The sequence below is a fragment of the Salmo trutta genome, chromosome 33 (genome assembly GCF_901001165.1).
Source record: "Salmo trutta chromosome 33, fSalTru1.1, whole genome shotgun sequence".
NCBI classification, from domain to species: Eukaryota; Metazoa; Chordata; class Actinopteri; order Salmoniformes; family Salmonidae; genus Salmo; species Salmo trutta.
Window position 1 is genome coordinate 25585125 of NC_042989.1, and position 16383 is coordinate 25601507.

The 16383-nt window shown below is 42.4% G+C and overlaps 1 protein-coding gene across 4 annotated transcripts in view; it reads left to right on the forward strand.

Moving 5' to 3' along the window:
* LOC115172751 (protein SCAF8) overlaps positions 1 to 16383 on the forward strand; it is a 58471-nt gene that overhangs the window by 28569 nt on the left and 13519 nt on the right. For 3 of the 4 annotated variants that reach the window (XM_029730476.1, XM_029730478.1, XM_029730479.1), the window contains exons 3-16: positions 8685 to 8729; positions 8875 to 9036; positions 9354 to 9510; positions 9721 to 9848; positions 10302 to 10457; positions 10637 to 10716; positions 10864 to 10972; positions 11220 to 11324; positions 11560 to 11672; positions 11820 to 12013; positions 12161 to 12261; positions 12484 to 12597; positions 14274 to 14430; positions 15955 to 16097. In XM_029730476.1, the coding sequence (XP_029586336.1) occupies positions 8685 to 8729; positions 8875 to 9036; positions 9354 to 9510; positions 9721 to 9848; positions 10302 to 10457; positions 10637 to 10716; positions 10864 to 10972; positions 11220 to 11324; positions 11560 to 11672; positions 11820 to 12013; positions 12161 to 12261; positions 12484 to 12597; positions 14274 to 14430; positions 15955 to 16097 (1764 nt within the window). The remainder of the gene's footprint in view (positions 1 to 8684; positions 8730 to 8874; positions 9037 to 9353; positions 9511 to 9720; positions 9849 to 10301; positions 10458 to 10636; positions 10717 to 10863; positions 10973 to 11219; positions 11325 to 11559; positions 11673 to 11819; positions 12014 to 12160; positions 12262 to 12483; positions 12598 to 14273; positions 14431 to 15954; positions 16098 to 16383) is intronic. The other variant, XM_029730477.1, reaches the window with a different exon arrangement.

The following is a 16383-nucleotide window of genomic DNA, read 5'->3' on the forward strand; positions in this document are numbered from 1 at the left end:
TCTTCATACCTACCCCATGGCCCTACTCCCATACCTCTAATATACTCCCTGACTGTGCTCTTCATACCTACCCCATGACCCTACTCCCCATACCTCTAATATACTCCCTGACTGCTCTTCAGCCCTACCCCGTGACCCTACTCCCCATACCTCTAATATACTCCCTGACTGCTCTTCAGCCCTACCCCATGACCCTACTCCCCATACCTCTAATATACTCCCTGACTGCTCTTCAGCCCTACCCCATGACCCTACTCCCCATACCTCTAATATACTCCCTGACTGCTCTTCAGCCCTACCCCATGACCCTACTCCCCATACCTCTAATATACTCCCTGACTGTGCTCTTCATACCTACCCCATAACCCTACTCCCCATACCTCTAATATACTCCCTGACTGCTCTTCAGCCCTACCCCATGACCCTACTCCCCATACTTCTAATATACTCCCTGACTGCTCTTCAGACCTACCCCATGACCCTACTCCCATACCTCTAATATACTCCCTGACTGCTCTTCAGCCCTATCCCGTGACCCTACTCCCCATACCTCTAATATACTCCCTGACTGCTCTTCATACCTACCCCATGACCCTACTCCCATACCTCTAATATACTCCCTGACTGCTCTTCAGACCTACCCCATGACCCTACTCCCATACCTCTAATATACTCCCTGACTGCTCTTCAGCCCTACCCCATTACCCTACTCCCCATACCTCTAATATACTCCCTGACTGCTCTTCAGCCCTACCCCATGACCCTACTCCCCATACCTCTAATATACTCCCTGACTGCTCTTCAGCCCTACCCCATGACCCTACTCCCCATACCTCTAATATACTCCCTGACTGCTCTTCAGCCCTACCCCATGACCCTACTCCCCATACCTCTAATATACTCCCTGACTGTGCTCTTCATACCTACCCCATGACCCTACTCCCCATACCTCTAATATACTCCCTGACTGTGCTCTTCAGCCCTACCCCATGACCCTACTCCCCATACCTCTAATATACTCCCTGACTGTGCTCTTCATACCTACCCCATAACCCTACTCCCCATACCTCTAATATACTCCCTGACTGTGCTCTTCATACCTACCCCTTGAGTCCTTCTGCACCCCCCTTCACCTAACCCACTGGAGATGAGAGTTCTGCACTCTCCCTGTGCTATTTGTTAGATGTACATTAAAATATATATATTCAATCAGTTAATCACCGATAGGGGAACAAACTTATTCAGAGTTTTCAACAAAAATCCCGTTATTGGGGTCTAGCCAATCTCCATTGGAAACAGTTCAACTTGGCCCGAATTCAAGCAATAACGACACACGTAGTTGAACTTTTTGTTGTTGGATTATATGGCTCCCGTCCAGATATTGTGATGAATATAAAATTCATGTCATAGTCAACACCATTACACTTAAAAGTTACTTCAACCAGTGAGTGCTAGTGATGGCTAGCTACAGTGCCTTCAGAAAGTATTCACACCCGTTGACTTTTTCCGCATTTTGTTGTTACGGCCTGAATTTAAAATGGGTTCAATTTAGATTTGTTACCACTGGCCTACACACAATACCAAATAATGTCAAAGTGGAATTATGTTTTTACAAGTTAATACAAAAATGGCTTGAGTCATAATAATTCATCCCCTTTGTTATGGCAAGCCTAAACAAGTTCAGGAGTAAAACTTTACTTCTCAAGTCACATAATAAGTTGCATGGACTCACTCTGTGTGCAATAATAGTGTTTAACACTGTACCCCACACATTCAATTATCTGTAAGGTCCCTCAGTGGAGCAGTGAATTTCAAACACAGATTCAACCCGTAAGACCAGGGAGGTTTTCCAATGCCTCACAAAGAAAGGGCACCTATTGGTAGATGGGTAAAAAAAAAAAAAGACATTGGCTATCCCTTTTGAGCATGGTGAAGTTATTAATTACACTTTGGTGTATCAATACACCCAGTCACTACAAAGATACAGGCGTCCTTCCTAACTCAGTTGCCGGAGAGGAAGGAAACCCCTCAGGGATTTCACTATGGTGAAATGGTGACTTTAAAACAGAGTTTAATGGTTGTGATAGGAGAAGACCGAGGATGGATCAACAACATTGTAGTTACTCCACCATACTAACCTAATTGACAGTGAAAAGAAGGAAGCCTGAACAGAATGAAAATATTCCAAAACATGCGTCCTGTTTGCGACAAGGCACTAAAGTAGAACTGCAAAAAAATTGGCAAAGCAATTAACTTTTCCTCCTGAATACAAAGTGTTATGTTTGGGGCAAATCCAATACCACAAATTACTGACGACAAATCTCCATATTTTAAAGCATAGTGAGGACTCCATTTTATGGATACGCTTGTAATTGTTAAGGACTAGGAGGTTTTTGAGGATAAAAAAATAAACGCAATGGAGCTTAGCACAGGCAAAATCCTAGACGAAGACCTGGGTTAGTCAGCTTTCCACCAGACACTGGGAGATGGATTCACCTTTCAGCAAGACAATAACTTAAAACACAAGGCCAAATCTACACTGAAGCTGCTTAGCAAGAAGACAGTGAATGTTCCTGAGTGGCCCGAGTTACAGTTTTGACTTAAATCTGATTGAAAATCTATGGCAAGACCTGAAAATGGTTGTCAAGATATGATCAACAACCAATTTGACAAAGCTTGAAGAATTTCAAAAATAATAATGGGAAAATGTTGCACAATCTAGGTGTGGAAAGCTCTTAGAGACTTACTCAGAAAGACTCACAGCTGTAATCGGTGCCAAAGGTACTTTGGTTGTTACGTCCGTACCCCAGTTGACCCCATGTGACCGCCGCGAAACCTCATCCTGTATGTCCTTGTCCCTTTGGCTTGACCAGCTTTGAAAAACATTACTTCGTGTTCAATTATAATTGTATTATATTTCTGCTCTGCATAATAGGTCAGTTGTGAATAACACAGTAATACTCTCCATTAGTGGGTTTCATTTGGTTAATGACATACATTTATGTTTATCAGTCAACCTAGTCTTGCTCATGTCTTCAAAAATGAATGTGTACCAAGATTGAAGTCTGATGAACTTGAATAAATGTCATCATGACATTTGACACAAGAGCTCTCCCCCTAGCCTGGGACTTAACTTGAGGGCGTCACTCCAGCCAAAATCATACACAGGCCTACAGAGAGTGAAAAATAGTCTCATGTTGCATGAGACTAAATTCCATGACCATAACATTTGTATCAATATTTTGACCTTACTGTAGGGCTAGTTGCTACAGAGCTTTTTGGCACCCAACATGGCACTCAACAAATGCATGAGCAACAATAACATCTTCCTACTGATATCAATATAGCCTACCATTACACCAATCAAATGAGCCCCTGTTCCATTGTATTGGTGTTGTTTTATTCACAAATGTGCCGACATTGAATTGCACGCTAGGCAACGTAGGCGTCTGCACATTAGCGGTCAGTAATTTGCACAGTAGTAGACCTAATATCCTATCATCTTAAAAATGCATTGAAAGCAAGATTGTGTTCCACCTTGTGTTCTCCTTCACTCCCACCCCTATTTTCATTTTTCCCAATTAGGTTACAGTTTGTGACTGTAGCCTAATTGGGCCGAATCAAATAAAGTTTATTTGTTGCGTACACAGATTAGCATATGTTAAAGCAGGTTCAGTGAAATGCTTATGTTTCTAGCTCCAGCCGCGCAGTGTGTCTAACAGTACAAACTAATACACACAACAACAACAAAAAGATATTGTGGAGGAATTCTCAAAGGGTTACAATTACTAAATGTAACCCAGTTTGTCCCGATTTCCAACGAAAGATAAGGCCTTGCTTTTCCAAACTTAATGCACACAGAAGTTGAACCTTTGCATAAACCATGCATTGATTTTAGTGGAAGATGTTTTGGAAATATTTGAATTGTGTGAATTGGAAGTTGGCGTTCAGCCATTTTGAGAATGTGATTTATTCCTAGAACATGATAATGATAGCCTAGGCTAAATATATGGGAGTTTGTTGCTCAACACTAGTCTACATTGTGTCCTGCTTGTGCTACAATACTTGACTGATAGCAACTTAGGGAGTGAAAAACAACACTTAGGCTGCATTTACACAGTCAGCCCAATATTGATATTCTTTCCATTAATTGGTCATATTTATTTATTTTTTGGGGGGGGGAAATAATAGCCCTTTTTTTCCCACAATTTCGTGATATCCAATTGGTAGTTACAGTCTTGTCCCATTGCTGCAACTCCCGTACGGACTCGGGAGAGGCAAAGGTCGAGAGCCATGCGTCTCCGAAACACAACTCTGCCAAGCCGCACTGCTCCTTGATACACTGGTCGCTTAACCAAGCTCACCAATGTGTCAGAGGAAACACCGTACAACTGGCGACCGTGTCAGCGTGCATGCACCCGGTCCGCCACAGGAGTTGCTAGAGCGCGATGGGACAAGGACATCCAAGCTGGCCTAACCCGGACGATGCCGAGCCAATTGTGCGCCACCTCATGGGTCTCCCGGTCACGGCCGGCTGTGACACATCCCGGGATCGAACCCGGATCTGTGGTGACGCCTCAAGCACTGCAGTGCCTTAGACCGCTGCGCCACTCAGGAGTCCCCTCACTAATTGTTTTTTTGACCAATCACGTCAGATCTTTTCAGAGCTGATCCGATTGCTCAAAAGATCACAATTGGTTTGCCCATATAAACGCAGCCTTACTGTGTTGTAGAGGGGAATACATCGATACGGTTACATATCGGGATATATTATTTTTTACAAGATAATTCATTTTCACATTATCACAATATTACTTTTGCTCTAGTTGGCTGTACCTGCGCCAAAACCTTGCATAGCTTGTTCTCCATCTTTTTAAATAGGGATCAAAACTTGTTTTCTCATGGCTCTCTCTTGTCCTTCTACAGCAGACATGGTGAGCAATATGTTTGGAACAGCAAATCGCAATAAAATCACAGTATCAAATCACAGTACATATACAATTGTGACAATCGCAATTCATATGGTATCGGCACCTAATTATCGTGATAATATTGTATTGTGAGGTCCCTGGCAAATCTCAGCCATACTGTGTTTGCATTGCATTACATGTGTCAACGTTTTGAAAACCCAAGTACAAGTTTAGAAACCCAAGTACAAGAAACATTGGCAGGATTGACCAAAACAAATATAATTTTTTACATTTTACATAGTCTTCCCTGTGGCTCAGTTGGTAGAGCATGGTGTTTGCAACGCCAGCATAGTGTGTGCAACGCCAGGGTTGTGGGTTCGATTCCCACGGGGGCCAGTACAACAACAAACAAAAAAATGCATGAAATGAAATGTATGCATTCACTACTGTAAGTCGCTCTGGATAAGAGCGTCTGCTAAATGACTAAAATGTAAATGTACATTCCTTACAATCATTACAGCTTAAACTAGACATCCCAGATTGTGTTTATGTACTAGCTCCTCTTCATAACTTTCTCACTGTATGTTGCTGGGGTGATTGTAGCCATCTGCCCCTCAGGCTCACTGACACTGAACCAGTTTCAGATGGAGCTATGAGCTCATCCAACCTACATGTTATCTGCTTCATTGGTTTCCAGTTATTTCAAAGTTTTAATGGCCTATGGAGATGGCCTACATTCCTCAATCATATAGCTGAATTGTTATTTAGCAGCTGTGAGCAGTGTCTGTCTCAATTTTGCAATACCTGCATTCTGTCCCATTCAAAACCCTCCCTCAATGTAGCCTAGCTATTCTACATGGCTACCCTGTTGGGAATTCCACTCTCTGTTCTTATGCATTTAATGTATTTTTTTTAATTCTGTGATGTTCCAAGTCTTTTTAAAATATGTGTGCCTCCATGTCTGTTTGCAAGTGAAACCAACAAACCAAATATTAGGCCAAACTATTGTAATATGATGTCCAGCAGCTCTGGGAATGGATGTGAACTTGGTTGTGGAATGTGTGCAGGTTACTGACATGTGTATTTGCTGTCACAGTCTTGGAGATGATCTCACAGTTTGGTATAAACCTACTAGCTCTAACTAAGAACAACATGCAGGACAAAGGTATCCAAGTAATAATTACTTGGCATTTTGTTATAGCTCCTTTGTGCACCCAAAGTGGCCACACTGTTATACATGTTTCTTAAAGTATAGGCAACCTGTTAAGGCAATTTTGTCTTACAGGGATAAACTGTAGTCTGTGAATTATACTGAAAAAAATATAACAAACAAAGCTGCACCTTTTAAAGTGGCCTTTTATTGTCCCCAGCATAAGTCGCACCTGTGTAATGATCATGCTGTTTAATCAGCTTCTTGATATGCCACACCTGTCAGGTGGATGGATTATCTTGGCAAAGGAGACATGCTCATTAACAGGGATGCAGTGGTGGAAAAAGTCAAAGTATTTGGTTTTAAATATACTTAAGTATCAAAAGTAAACAGAATTGCTAAAATGTACTTAAGTATCAAAAGTAAAAGTATAAACCATTTAAGATTCCTTATATTAAGCAAACCAGATGGCACAATATATTTAAAAATATATATGGATAGCCAGGGGCACACCAACACTCAGACATCATTTACAAACAAAGCATTTGTGTTTAGTGAATCCTCCAGATTAAAGGCAGTAGGGATCACAAGGGATGTTCTCTTGATAATTGTGTGAATTGGACCATTTTCCTATCAAAATGTAATGAGTACTTTTGGGTGTCAGGGAAAATGTATGGCGTAAAAAGTACATTATTTTCTTTAGGAATGTAGTAAAGTAAAAGTTGGCAAAAAATATTAAATAGTAATGTAGAGTACAGATACCCAAAAAAGCTACTTAAGTAGTACTTTTAAAGTATTTTTACTTAAGTACTTCACACCACTGCAGGGATGTAAATACATTTGTGCAATTTCTTTTAGAGAAATAAGCTTTTTGTGTGTGTGAAATATTTTATTTCAGCTCATGAGACATTGGACCAAAACTTTACATGTGGTGTTTATATTCTTGTACAGTATAGTACCGTAGAGTAGTCTGTACTCCTTACTGTGATCTGGAGAAATAAGGCAACTTTAGCGCCACCTGCTGGCAGTTCTAGTGCTAGTCTCATGGCCCCAGTTATCCCATATAGCCCTGTGGTCCACTTTGACTTGATGCGCTTGTATGTTTGAATCACTTGTTTTTACCTTCATACAAGCTATTGAGAGCTTTCAATTATGAAATAAATGTTGCACTATATCGTTTTTTAGTCTGTAATAAGATGGATAAAAATGCTACTGTGTGTGAAGATGGTAGAAGGGATGCGTGATTAGATCATAGGTCTAGCCTATTTTTATTTATTGACACACCAATATGGAAATATGCCTTTTACTTCACCACACGGAGCATTCGCTGATGCTGCACGATATACTTTTTTATTCTGTAATAAGATGGGTAAAAATGCTACGTAAGACAGACATCACAATGTCTTTACACAGGGGACGTTCACTGATGCACACTGTATTATTGATTCCTATTAGCCAGTAGCACAGTAGTTGAGCACTGGGGTCCCGTGTAGCTCAGTTAGTAGAGCATGGTGCTTGCAACGCCAGCGTTGTGGGTTTGATTCCCACGGCGGACCAGTATGGGGGAAAAACGTATGAAAATGTATGCTCTCACTACTGTAAGTTGCTCTGGATAAGGGCGTCTGCTAAATGACTAAAATGTAAATGCTTTCCTACATATTTTGATCCCAGCAGCACTGCAGTAAACACACCACTTGCTGTGAAGGGACAGGTGTAGTGCATCATGAGTTGGCAGTAATCTATTACTATGAATTTGAAATACTCAATAGTTCAAACCAATAATGATGTTAATATCTCTATTATTTGCTAATGGCCCAAAATCTGTTTCCATTCTCTCCATTATTATTCTCTTCTCTCTTTTTGTGGTGTGATAATTCCTGTGAAATTATTCTGCCCAATAGCCTACGTTCTGTGGAGTCTTCAATTACACATGCTGCATTATGTTTAAGGCAGCATTGCCTACCTCTCTCCATACTTCAGTCATCCCAAAGGTGTTTGTAGTGCCCATCTCTCCTTCCCATGTTACCAGCATATAGCTTAAACACTACAGCAACAATTAATCAAAGGAATCGATTACTCTGTAATCTGGTGGAAGGCAGCTGAGAACATGGCTTGAATGCAAAGGAATTACTTTTGTAACAGTGCATATTGCGTTGAGTCAATGCCAATGAATGTATAACTATTTTTCGAGCTGTGGTCATTAGATAACTTGATTTTTGCATAGTGTGAATCAGTTATTGGGGTCTCCAGTGTTTTCCCTTTCAAGGAGCGAGAAATATCTAGGCTGAGACATCCAAACATAAGTCTATTTATATCATTGTTAGAAAGAAAAACATGAAATAAATGTAATTCCCCGTCAATTGTTTTGTTTTTGTGTTGGAATTAGATTTATGATTGATTACTCAAATGATGGAGTAAAGCAGCTCTATTGTGGATACTTCCGTGTTATGTGAATTTGTTTGTGTCACTTGACATGATGGAATTGCTCTTGGTTTCACATACTGCTGTTGATAATGCTATAACCACCATCTTTGACCAGTTTCAGGTCTTTGTCTCCAGGGATGCTGTGGTTGTAGTTTTGGTGGGGTACCACAATGTCTTTTCTTGTGTTTCTTCTCTTTCAGTACTACAAACATGTTGTCCAGAGCGTGGAGAAGTTCGTTCAGAAAGTGAGTTTATTTCGGTTTCACCAGTCAAACTGAGTCAAGTAGAATACAAATCTGTACTACGCAAATCATGTTTTGAAATTGTTTGCCACTCATTTGCCCATCACCACAGAGATGATAAACGCTCACCTTGTTTTGTGCAATCCAGTGCAAGCCAGAGTACAAGGTCCCAGGCCTGTACGTCATGGACTCCATCGTGCGGCAGTCACGGCACCAGTTTGGCCAGGACAAGGATGTGTTCGCCCCGCGCTTCAGCAAAAACATAATCGGAACCTTCCAGCACCTCTACCGCTGCCCCTCAGATGACAAGGTGGGTCACAGTGGGAACAGAGACAGCTCTCTGGTTTCTCTATTCAGAAACACTGTTCTAGTTTTCACCTTCTATTCTACCTCTGACTACACATCCTCTATTGTTGTTAGTGATAGATCTGATCTGTAGCATTGTTTGAAAAACGTTATTATTCAGTGTCAGTGGGGAATGAAATCAATGAATATACTATTTTAATACTCCACATTTCTAGAGTATACAGCATCAACTTTAGGCTGTGACTCATTCGCTGCAGTGGCCTTGTTTTTATTGAGTGGTTGTGTGTGTCAGTCTGTGATCTTCCTTCCGTTGTGTTCCAGAGTAAGATTGTCAGAGTCCTCAACCTGTGGCAGAAGAATGCCGTCTTCAAGAGTGACATCATCCAGCCCCTGCTGGACATGGCTGCAGGACTACCCCCTCCCAGTGTCACCCCTGTCATGACCAGCAGGGATGCTCCGGTCAACAACGCTACGCCTGGTCAGTCACCCAACATATAACATGCATACACATACAGCTCTATACTGACACCTGCTGGCGAAATACAGTCCTTCTCCTGAACTGACACAATGTTCTGAGGCCTTTTTTTGTGACCAGGCATTGCTTTCTAATCAACTTCAATTGTAGATGTTTGTTGTATTATTCATATTGATTTCTCATGATGGATTTTCTTTGTGTGTTTGTGTCCAGGTACCCCAGCGACCCCGGCCACTCCAGCCAACATCGTGTCCAGTCTGCCTGACTGGGCGTCTCAGTTTTCCAACACAGACACTGTAGCTGCTGTGGCCCAGATCCTGCAGAGTCCACAGGGACAACAGGTCAGTCTATAGAAGATCCCTGGTCCTCAGACAGTCAATTTAACTCAACATCAAATTTGAAGCTCAGAGAATGACACTGAATGTCTCTTTACATTTACATTTTTACATTTTAGTCATTTAGCAGACGCTCTTATCCAGAGCGACTTACAGTAGTGAATGCATACATTTCATACAATTTCATACATTTTTTTTTTTTTTTTTTTTCTGTGCTGGCCCCCCGTGGGAATCAAACCCACAACCCTGGTGTTGCAAACACCATGCTCTACCAACTGAGCTACAGGGAAGGCTGTAGCTCAGGCTTTGCCTCTTTAGTTTTGTTTTGACATGTACACTTGTTGAGTCTGTGTTCTGACCTTTCTGATGCTCCTTTGTTTGCTAAACTTTCCTTTCCAAATGACCAGCTGTAGACTTTTTGTGCATCATTCTCTGTGTCTGTCTTTATCTGTGTGACAGCTCCAGCAGCTGGTGCAGAGTCTGCAGATGCAGCAGCAGAAGCCCCAGCCGTCTCTGCTGCAGGCGCTGGATGCAGGCCTAGTGGTCCAGCTGCAGGCCCTGACGGCCCAGCTCACTGCTGCCGCCTCAGCCAACCCCATCTCCTCCTTCAACAAGGTGAGGTATCATGGCCACAGACACAGAAATGGAGTGGAAGTAAGTCCCAGTGATATTAAGGGTACATTTGGTTTAAATTGTTAATGCACATTTTTGTGTGATGTTGGTAACTATCTTCTACTACGTGTGACTCTCAGATCTATATTTTAAAGATGATTGTCTTTCTCCATTTGTTGCAGAAAATGTTGGGTCATTTTGACTTTGGGAATGATTCGGAACGCTCTGAAGACTCCAAAAAGGACTCGCAATCATCCCAGATGTAAGCATGTTTTTTTTATCTACAAATCTGAGACCCTGCGGAATATGTCACAGGTTGTGTGAATGCACTTTCACTCCCCACTACCTGTGTGATGGACAGCAGTTAACTGAACTCTTGACCCCTGTCTGTCTCCCTGTTTCCCTCCAGGCCCATGGTGTCTGACTCCATCTTCCACCAGCTGGCTGAGCAGCTGCAGCAGCAGAACCTAGAGCAGTTACAGAAGCAGCTCATGGAGCACCAGCAGCACCAGCAGAAGGTACCTACACAACACACACCTTCACAGACACTCTTAGTCCTTTCCTTTACGGCCCGCTCTATCCATACCGGAGCACTAGCATCATATCATCTCTAGAAGCACAGGAATTGACTTCTCAAAACAAAGCTGCCCTGGTTCCTTTCCGAACCCCTACCTGTTTAATTTCCTACTAATTTCCCATACAGTCGTCTCTTGAGACCATTGTGAGGAAAGTAGCTAGGACACTAACCAATCGGGTATTTTTCAGGATGGAATCTTTGGGTCTGAGAACACACCCCAGCAGAGCAGCAGCCAATCACAGCACCCGGAGCCAGGCAACAAGATGGATGACTCCATTGACAACCAGCAGCAGGTAAGCCTTTCTTCCCTCACTGACTCATGAACTTCTCTGTGACTAAAACGGATATATAACTGCAATTGTAAGAGCTCTGTGGTAGTTGTATTTGTAAGTAGAGCTCTGTGGTAGTTGTATTTGTAAGTAGAGCTCTGTTGTATTTGTAAGTAGAGCTCTGTGGTATTTGTAAGTAGAGCTCTGTGGTAGTTGTATTTGTAAGTAGAGCTCTGTTGTAATGATGCCTGTGTTATAGGACATGGACCTGGATGACGGGCCAGAGATAGACGAAGAGATCTTCGAGCCAGAGGACAAGAAGTCCAAGACGATTGACATACAGTCAAGAACACGGTCCAGGTCACGATCGAGGTGAGTCTAAGGACCCATTCTGAGAGAAAGCGTCCACAAGGCAACTTGAGGCACCTTGTAGAGGCGCAGATTATAGCACTGCCATCCATGTTGATTTTACCACGACTGCTGGCATCAAAATGCTTTCAAAATAACCCTCTACTCTAGATCTCCCAGGAAGAGACGGTCCAGATCACGGTCAGGCTCTCGGAAACGGAAACATCGCAAGCGATCGCGGTCACGCTCCAGAGAACGGAAGAGGAAGTTGTCGCGGTCCTACTCCAGCGAGAGACACGCCCGCGAGCTAGAGAAAGAGCGGCAGAAGAAAGGACTGCCTCCAATCCGATCCAAATTTCTCAGTGGTAATGCCAGCCCCCGATTAGTGCTTCACTGACCTTTTAATGTATCACTAGTCATGAAAATCTCCAAACTCCAATCTCCTTTTAATGTTTATAATCCTTGGCACCTTTAATGTGTTCTAAGCCTCCATCTCTACTATGTGTCCCCAGTGTGCAGCACCACTCTGTGGGTGGGACAGGTAGACAAGAAGGCCACTCCGCAGGACCTCACCAATCTGTTTGAAGAGTTTGGTCAGATTGAGTCTATCAATGTAAGTAGAGCACCCGCTGTCTGTCTGAGCTTGACTTCATTAACTGCTGCTCATTATGTGGGTAAGCAAGCTCTGTCACCTCTGACCTGAGGGAAATATTTATTATCTTGACTGTACACTTTAAAGGACTCACCCTTTGCTCTTTAAGCCAGGCATTTCTCATTAGCAAGTTCTGACCATCTTTCTTTCTGTACATCCCTCTCTCACTCTCTCCTTCTATAGATGATCCCTCCCCGTGGCTGTGCCTACATCTGTATGGTCCACAGACAGGATGCCTTCCGCGCCAGACAGAAACTCAGCACTGGTTCATACAAGGTCGTCTCCAAGGTCATTAAGGTAGTCTGGTGTGATGTGATTGCCACTTCACTGCGGTTAGGGTATGTCCTCTGTGTGTGTTCATGTTTTTAAATCTCTTGGGTGGCTCGCTAAGCATACCATTGACCTCATAGCAACCCAGCCGTTACATATTTCCTACTCTCCTGTTTCGACTTAACCTCTCTGGCGCATGTGGGACGAACTCGTCCCACCTACGTAACAGCCACTGAAATCCAGTGGTGTGATTTTTGAATCGTTAGAAATACTATTACTTCAATTTCTCAAACATATGACTATTTTACAGCTATTTAAAGACAAGAATCTCGTTAATCTAACCACACTGTCCGATTTCAAAAAGGCTTTACAACGAAAGCAAAACATTAGATTATGTCAGCAGAGTGCCCAGCCAGAAATAATCAGACACCCATTTTTCAAGCTAGCATATCATGTCACATAAACCCAAACCACAGCTAAATGCAGCACTAACCTTTTATGATCTTCATCAGATGACACACCTAGGACATTGTGTTATACAATACATGCATGTCTGTTCAATCAAGTTCATATTTATATCAAAAAACAGATTTTTACATTAGCATGTGACGTACAAAAAAATCATAACCCCCGCAAACTTCCGGGGAATTTACTAACAGTTTGCTAAATTACTCACGATAAACGTTCACAAAAAGCATAACAATTATTTTAAGAATTATAGATACATTAGTCCTCTATGCACTCGATATGTCCGATTTTAAAATAGCTTTTCGGATGAAGCACATTTTGCAATAATCTAAGTACATAGCCCGGCATCACAGGGCTAGCTATTTAGACACCCACCCAGGTCAGCCTCCACCAAAATCACATTTCCTATAAGAAAAATGTTCTTACCTTGCTTGTTCTTCGTCAGAATACACTGCCAGGACTTCTACTTCAATAACAAATGTTGGTTTGGTCCCAAATAATCCATCATTATATCCAAACAGCGACGTTTTGTTCGTGAGTTCTAGACACTATCAGAATGCTACATCACGGTCTCGCGCATGGCGCATTGGCGTGACAAAAAATGTCTAAATATTCCATTACCGTACTTCGAAGCATGTCAACCGCTGTTTAAAACCAATTTTTATGCCATTTATCTCGTAGAAAAGCGATAATATTCCGACCGGGAATATGCATTGAGCCTAAACAGCCGAATTAAATTTCTCCTCAGGAGCGAATCGTGCACGCGCCTCATTCAAAGGTCCTCTGATCCGCCACTTACCAAAGGCGATAATGTGTTTCAGCCTGAGGCTGCCTCGTCAACCTTCAGGTATTTCCCGGGTTCTGAGAGCCTATCGGAGCCCTGGGAATTGTCACTTTACAGCTAAGATCCTTACTTTTCAATAAACAGATGCAAGACGCACGACTCCTTGTCAGACAGGGTACTTCCTGCATGAAACCTTGTCAGGTTTTTGCCTGCCATAGGAGTTCTGTTATACTCACAGACACCATTCAAACAGTTTTAGAAAATTCAGAGTGTTTTCTATCCAAACCTGAACAATAATATGCATATTCTAGCTTCTGAGTTGGTGTAGGAGGCAGTTCAAAATGGGCACATATTTTTTCCAAAATTCTCAATACTGCCCCCTAGCCCAAACAGGTTTTAAATACCGTTGATATTTCTGCTCTTTCATGTATCCGCTGACATTTGTGTTCAGATCGCTTGGGCGCTGAATAAGGGAGTGAAGCAGGAGTATAAGCAGTTGTGGGACATGGACCTGGGGGTCACCTACATCCCCTGGGAGAAGGTCAAGCTGGACGACCTGGACGGCTTCGCTGAGGGAGGCATGATCGACCAGGAGACTGTCAACGCCGGTGAGCAGACGCAGCAAAGGACACAGGCACACACAGAAATGAACACTACGGATGTTTCTCAATATGCATACTACCGTGCACCACACTCATGCTCCGAGTGCATTCTGTCACGAACCAGCTCAGAGTTCGCAACAAAAGGGAGACAACGTGGAGACAAGGAATACCAAAATATATATTTATTAACTAAAGTAATCTAAACAAAATGAACAATGATGTGTGTAATCAGTAGTGTGAGTGTTTTGCATGCATAAAATGTAATAATGCAGGGTGTTGAAGGGTGCCAAAGCAAACAACCAAAAGGCCACAAAAATACCACAACAGAAATCTATAAAGGTGTCCGCATGGAGAGAGTCTCCTCAATCAATGTGGAAGAGGTCTATTTATCATGGGACACACCCGGGCCCAGGTGTTTCCCATGTAGCTGACGACCCTCCCAACTCCGCCCACCGGCATCCTAATAAGGAAACAAGAACAAAGAGAGAGAATACGGTAGACAGAGTGGGAGGGTCGTCACAATTCTCAGAGGACATTCTCTTGAGAATGCATAAAACATATTTAAGAAGCAATCGCACTCCCACTACTGTATTACCTCACGCTGCATCTCTCCATTCACTGGACCTTCTTCCGGCCAGGACAATGGCAACAATAGAGACGACACAAGATATACACAAAGCTATCAGCTAGCTAGATGTGAATCGTAATAATCTAACTAACCAGATTGTTTAACAGGCAAAAATGACCTTAAACTAATGTTGTACAAGGTAGATGTCAATTATTTGTGGCTATCTAGCCAGCTAACAGTAGTAGCTAACCAGTAAACATTAGCCCTATTAACTATGGGCTTGCGTTCTATGCACACGACAGTGGGTATTGTAGGCAGGTTAACATCCCTAAATTAACAGAGTATTTGTTAATGTATCAAAATAAAATATTGTTGTCAGGCAACATATGAGATGTGAATGGGCAACATTTAATTCAGTCAGTTTATTTTTTCACTTCAGCTCAAATAATGTCCGCCATTGATTTCAATAAATGTTGCGTAATTTTTTTACATGGTTGCATCATATTTCTGTGGATACTTTCAGTTGAAGCTTGCATCGATGCATGCTTCAAAATACGTACCAACGGAGTACGCGTCCAAAAAGTGCACAGTTTCGCATACTTTGATTTGGACTCATATTCCGACCCTCTCGTGCTCGGTGCACGCTAGTATGCATTTTGAGAAACACCCTCCTGCTCACTCATATATACAAACGGAAGACACACACACTGGACATACACAAGCACAGGAATTACAAGCCCAACACTACTGCTCACTCATAAACAGGCATCGCACACTGTCATTAACTCTCAACACCAATCACAAATATTTACTGGCGTTTGGTTATTTTGGGTTTATCAGAGTAGGAAGTCCCACGGAGAAACATAGTACTGGAGAGATACAGCCCAGCAGGGCAAAGTAAATGTGAATATCTGTGTCGTACAGTGAATTTTCTTCTCTAACCCTCTTTTACTTAACTGTAGAGTGGGAAGCAGCCAAAAATGCACCAGAGCCAGTGAAGGAAGTGGTGAGCCAGGCTGTTAGCGCTGAACCCATGGCAGCCACTAATACCCAACAGACCCAACAAAAGGCCTTCATCAAACAAGTCTCCATGATGCCTGTGCAGGTACCCAAACATCTAATATTAAACTAGAGTTGTGTGTTTTTGTGAGAAAGAGTGCCGGAGGGTGGAACACCCACTGTGAAATTTCTATCAATCAACTCTTTACAATTCCCATGCACACATTTACGTCATTTAGCAGACGCTCTTATCCAGAGCGACTTACAAATTGGTGCATTCACCTTATGATATCCAGTGGAACAACCACTTTACAATAGTACATCTATATATTTTTTTTGGGGGGGGGGGATTAGAAGGATTACTTTATCCTATCCCAGGTATTCCTTAAAGA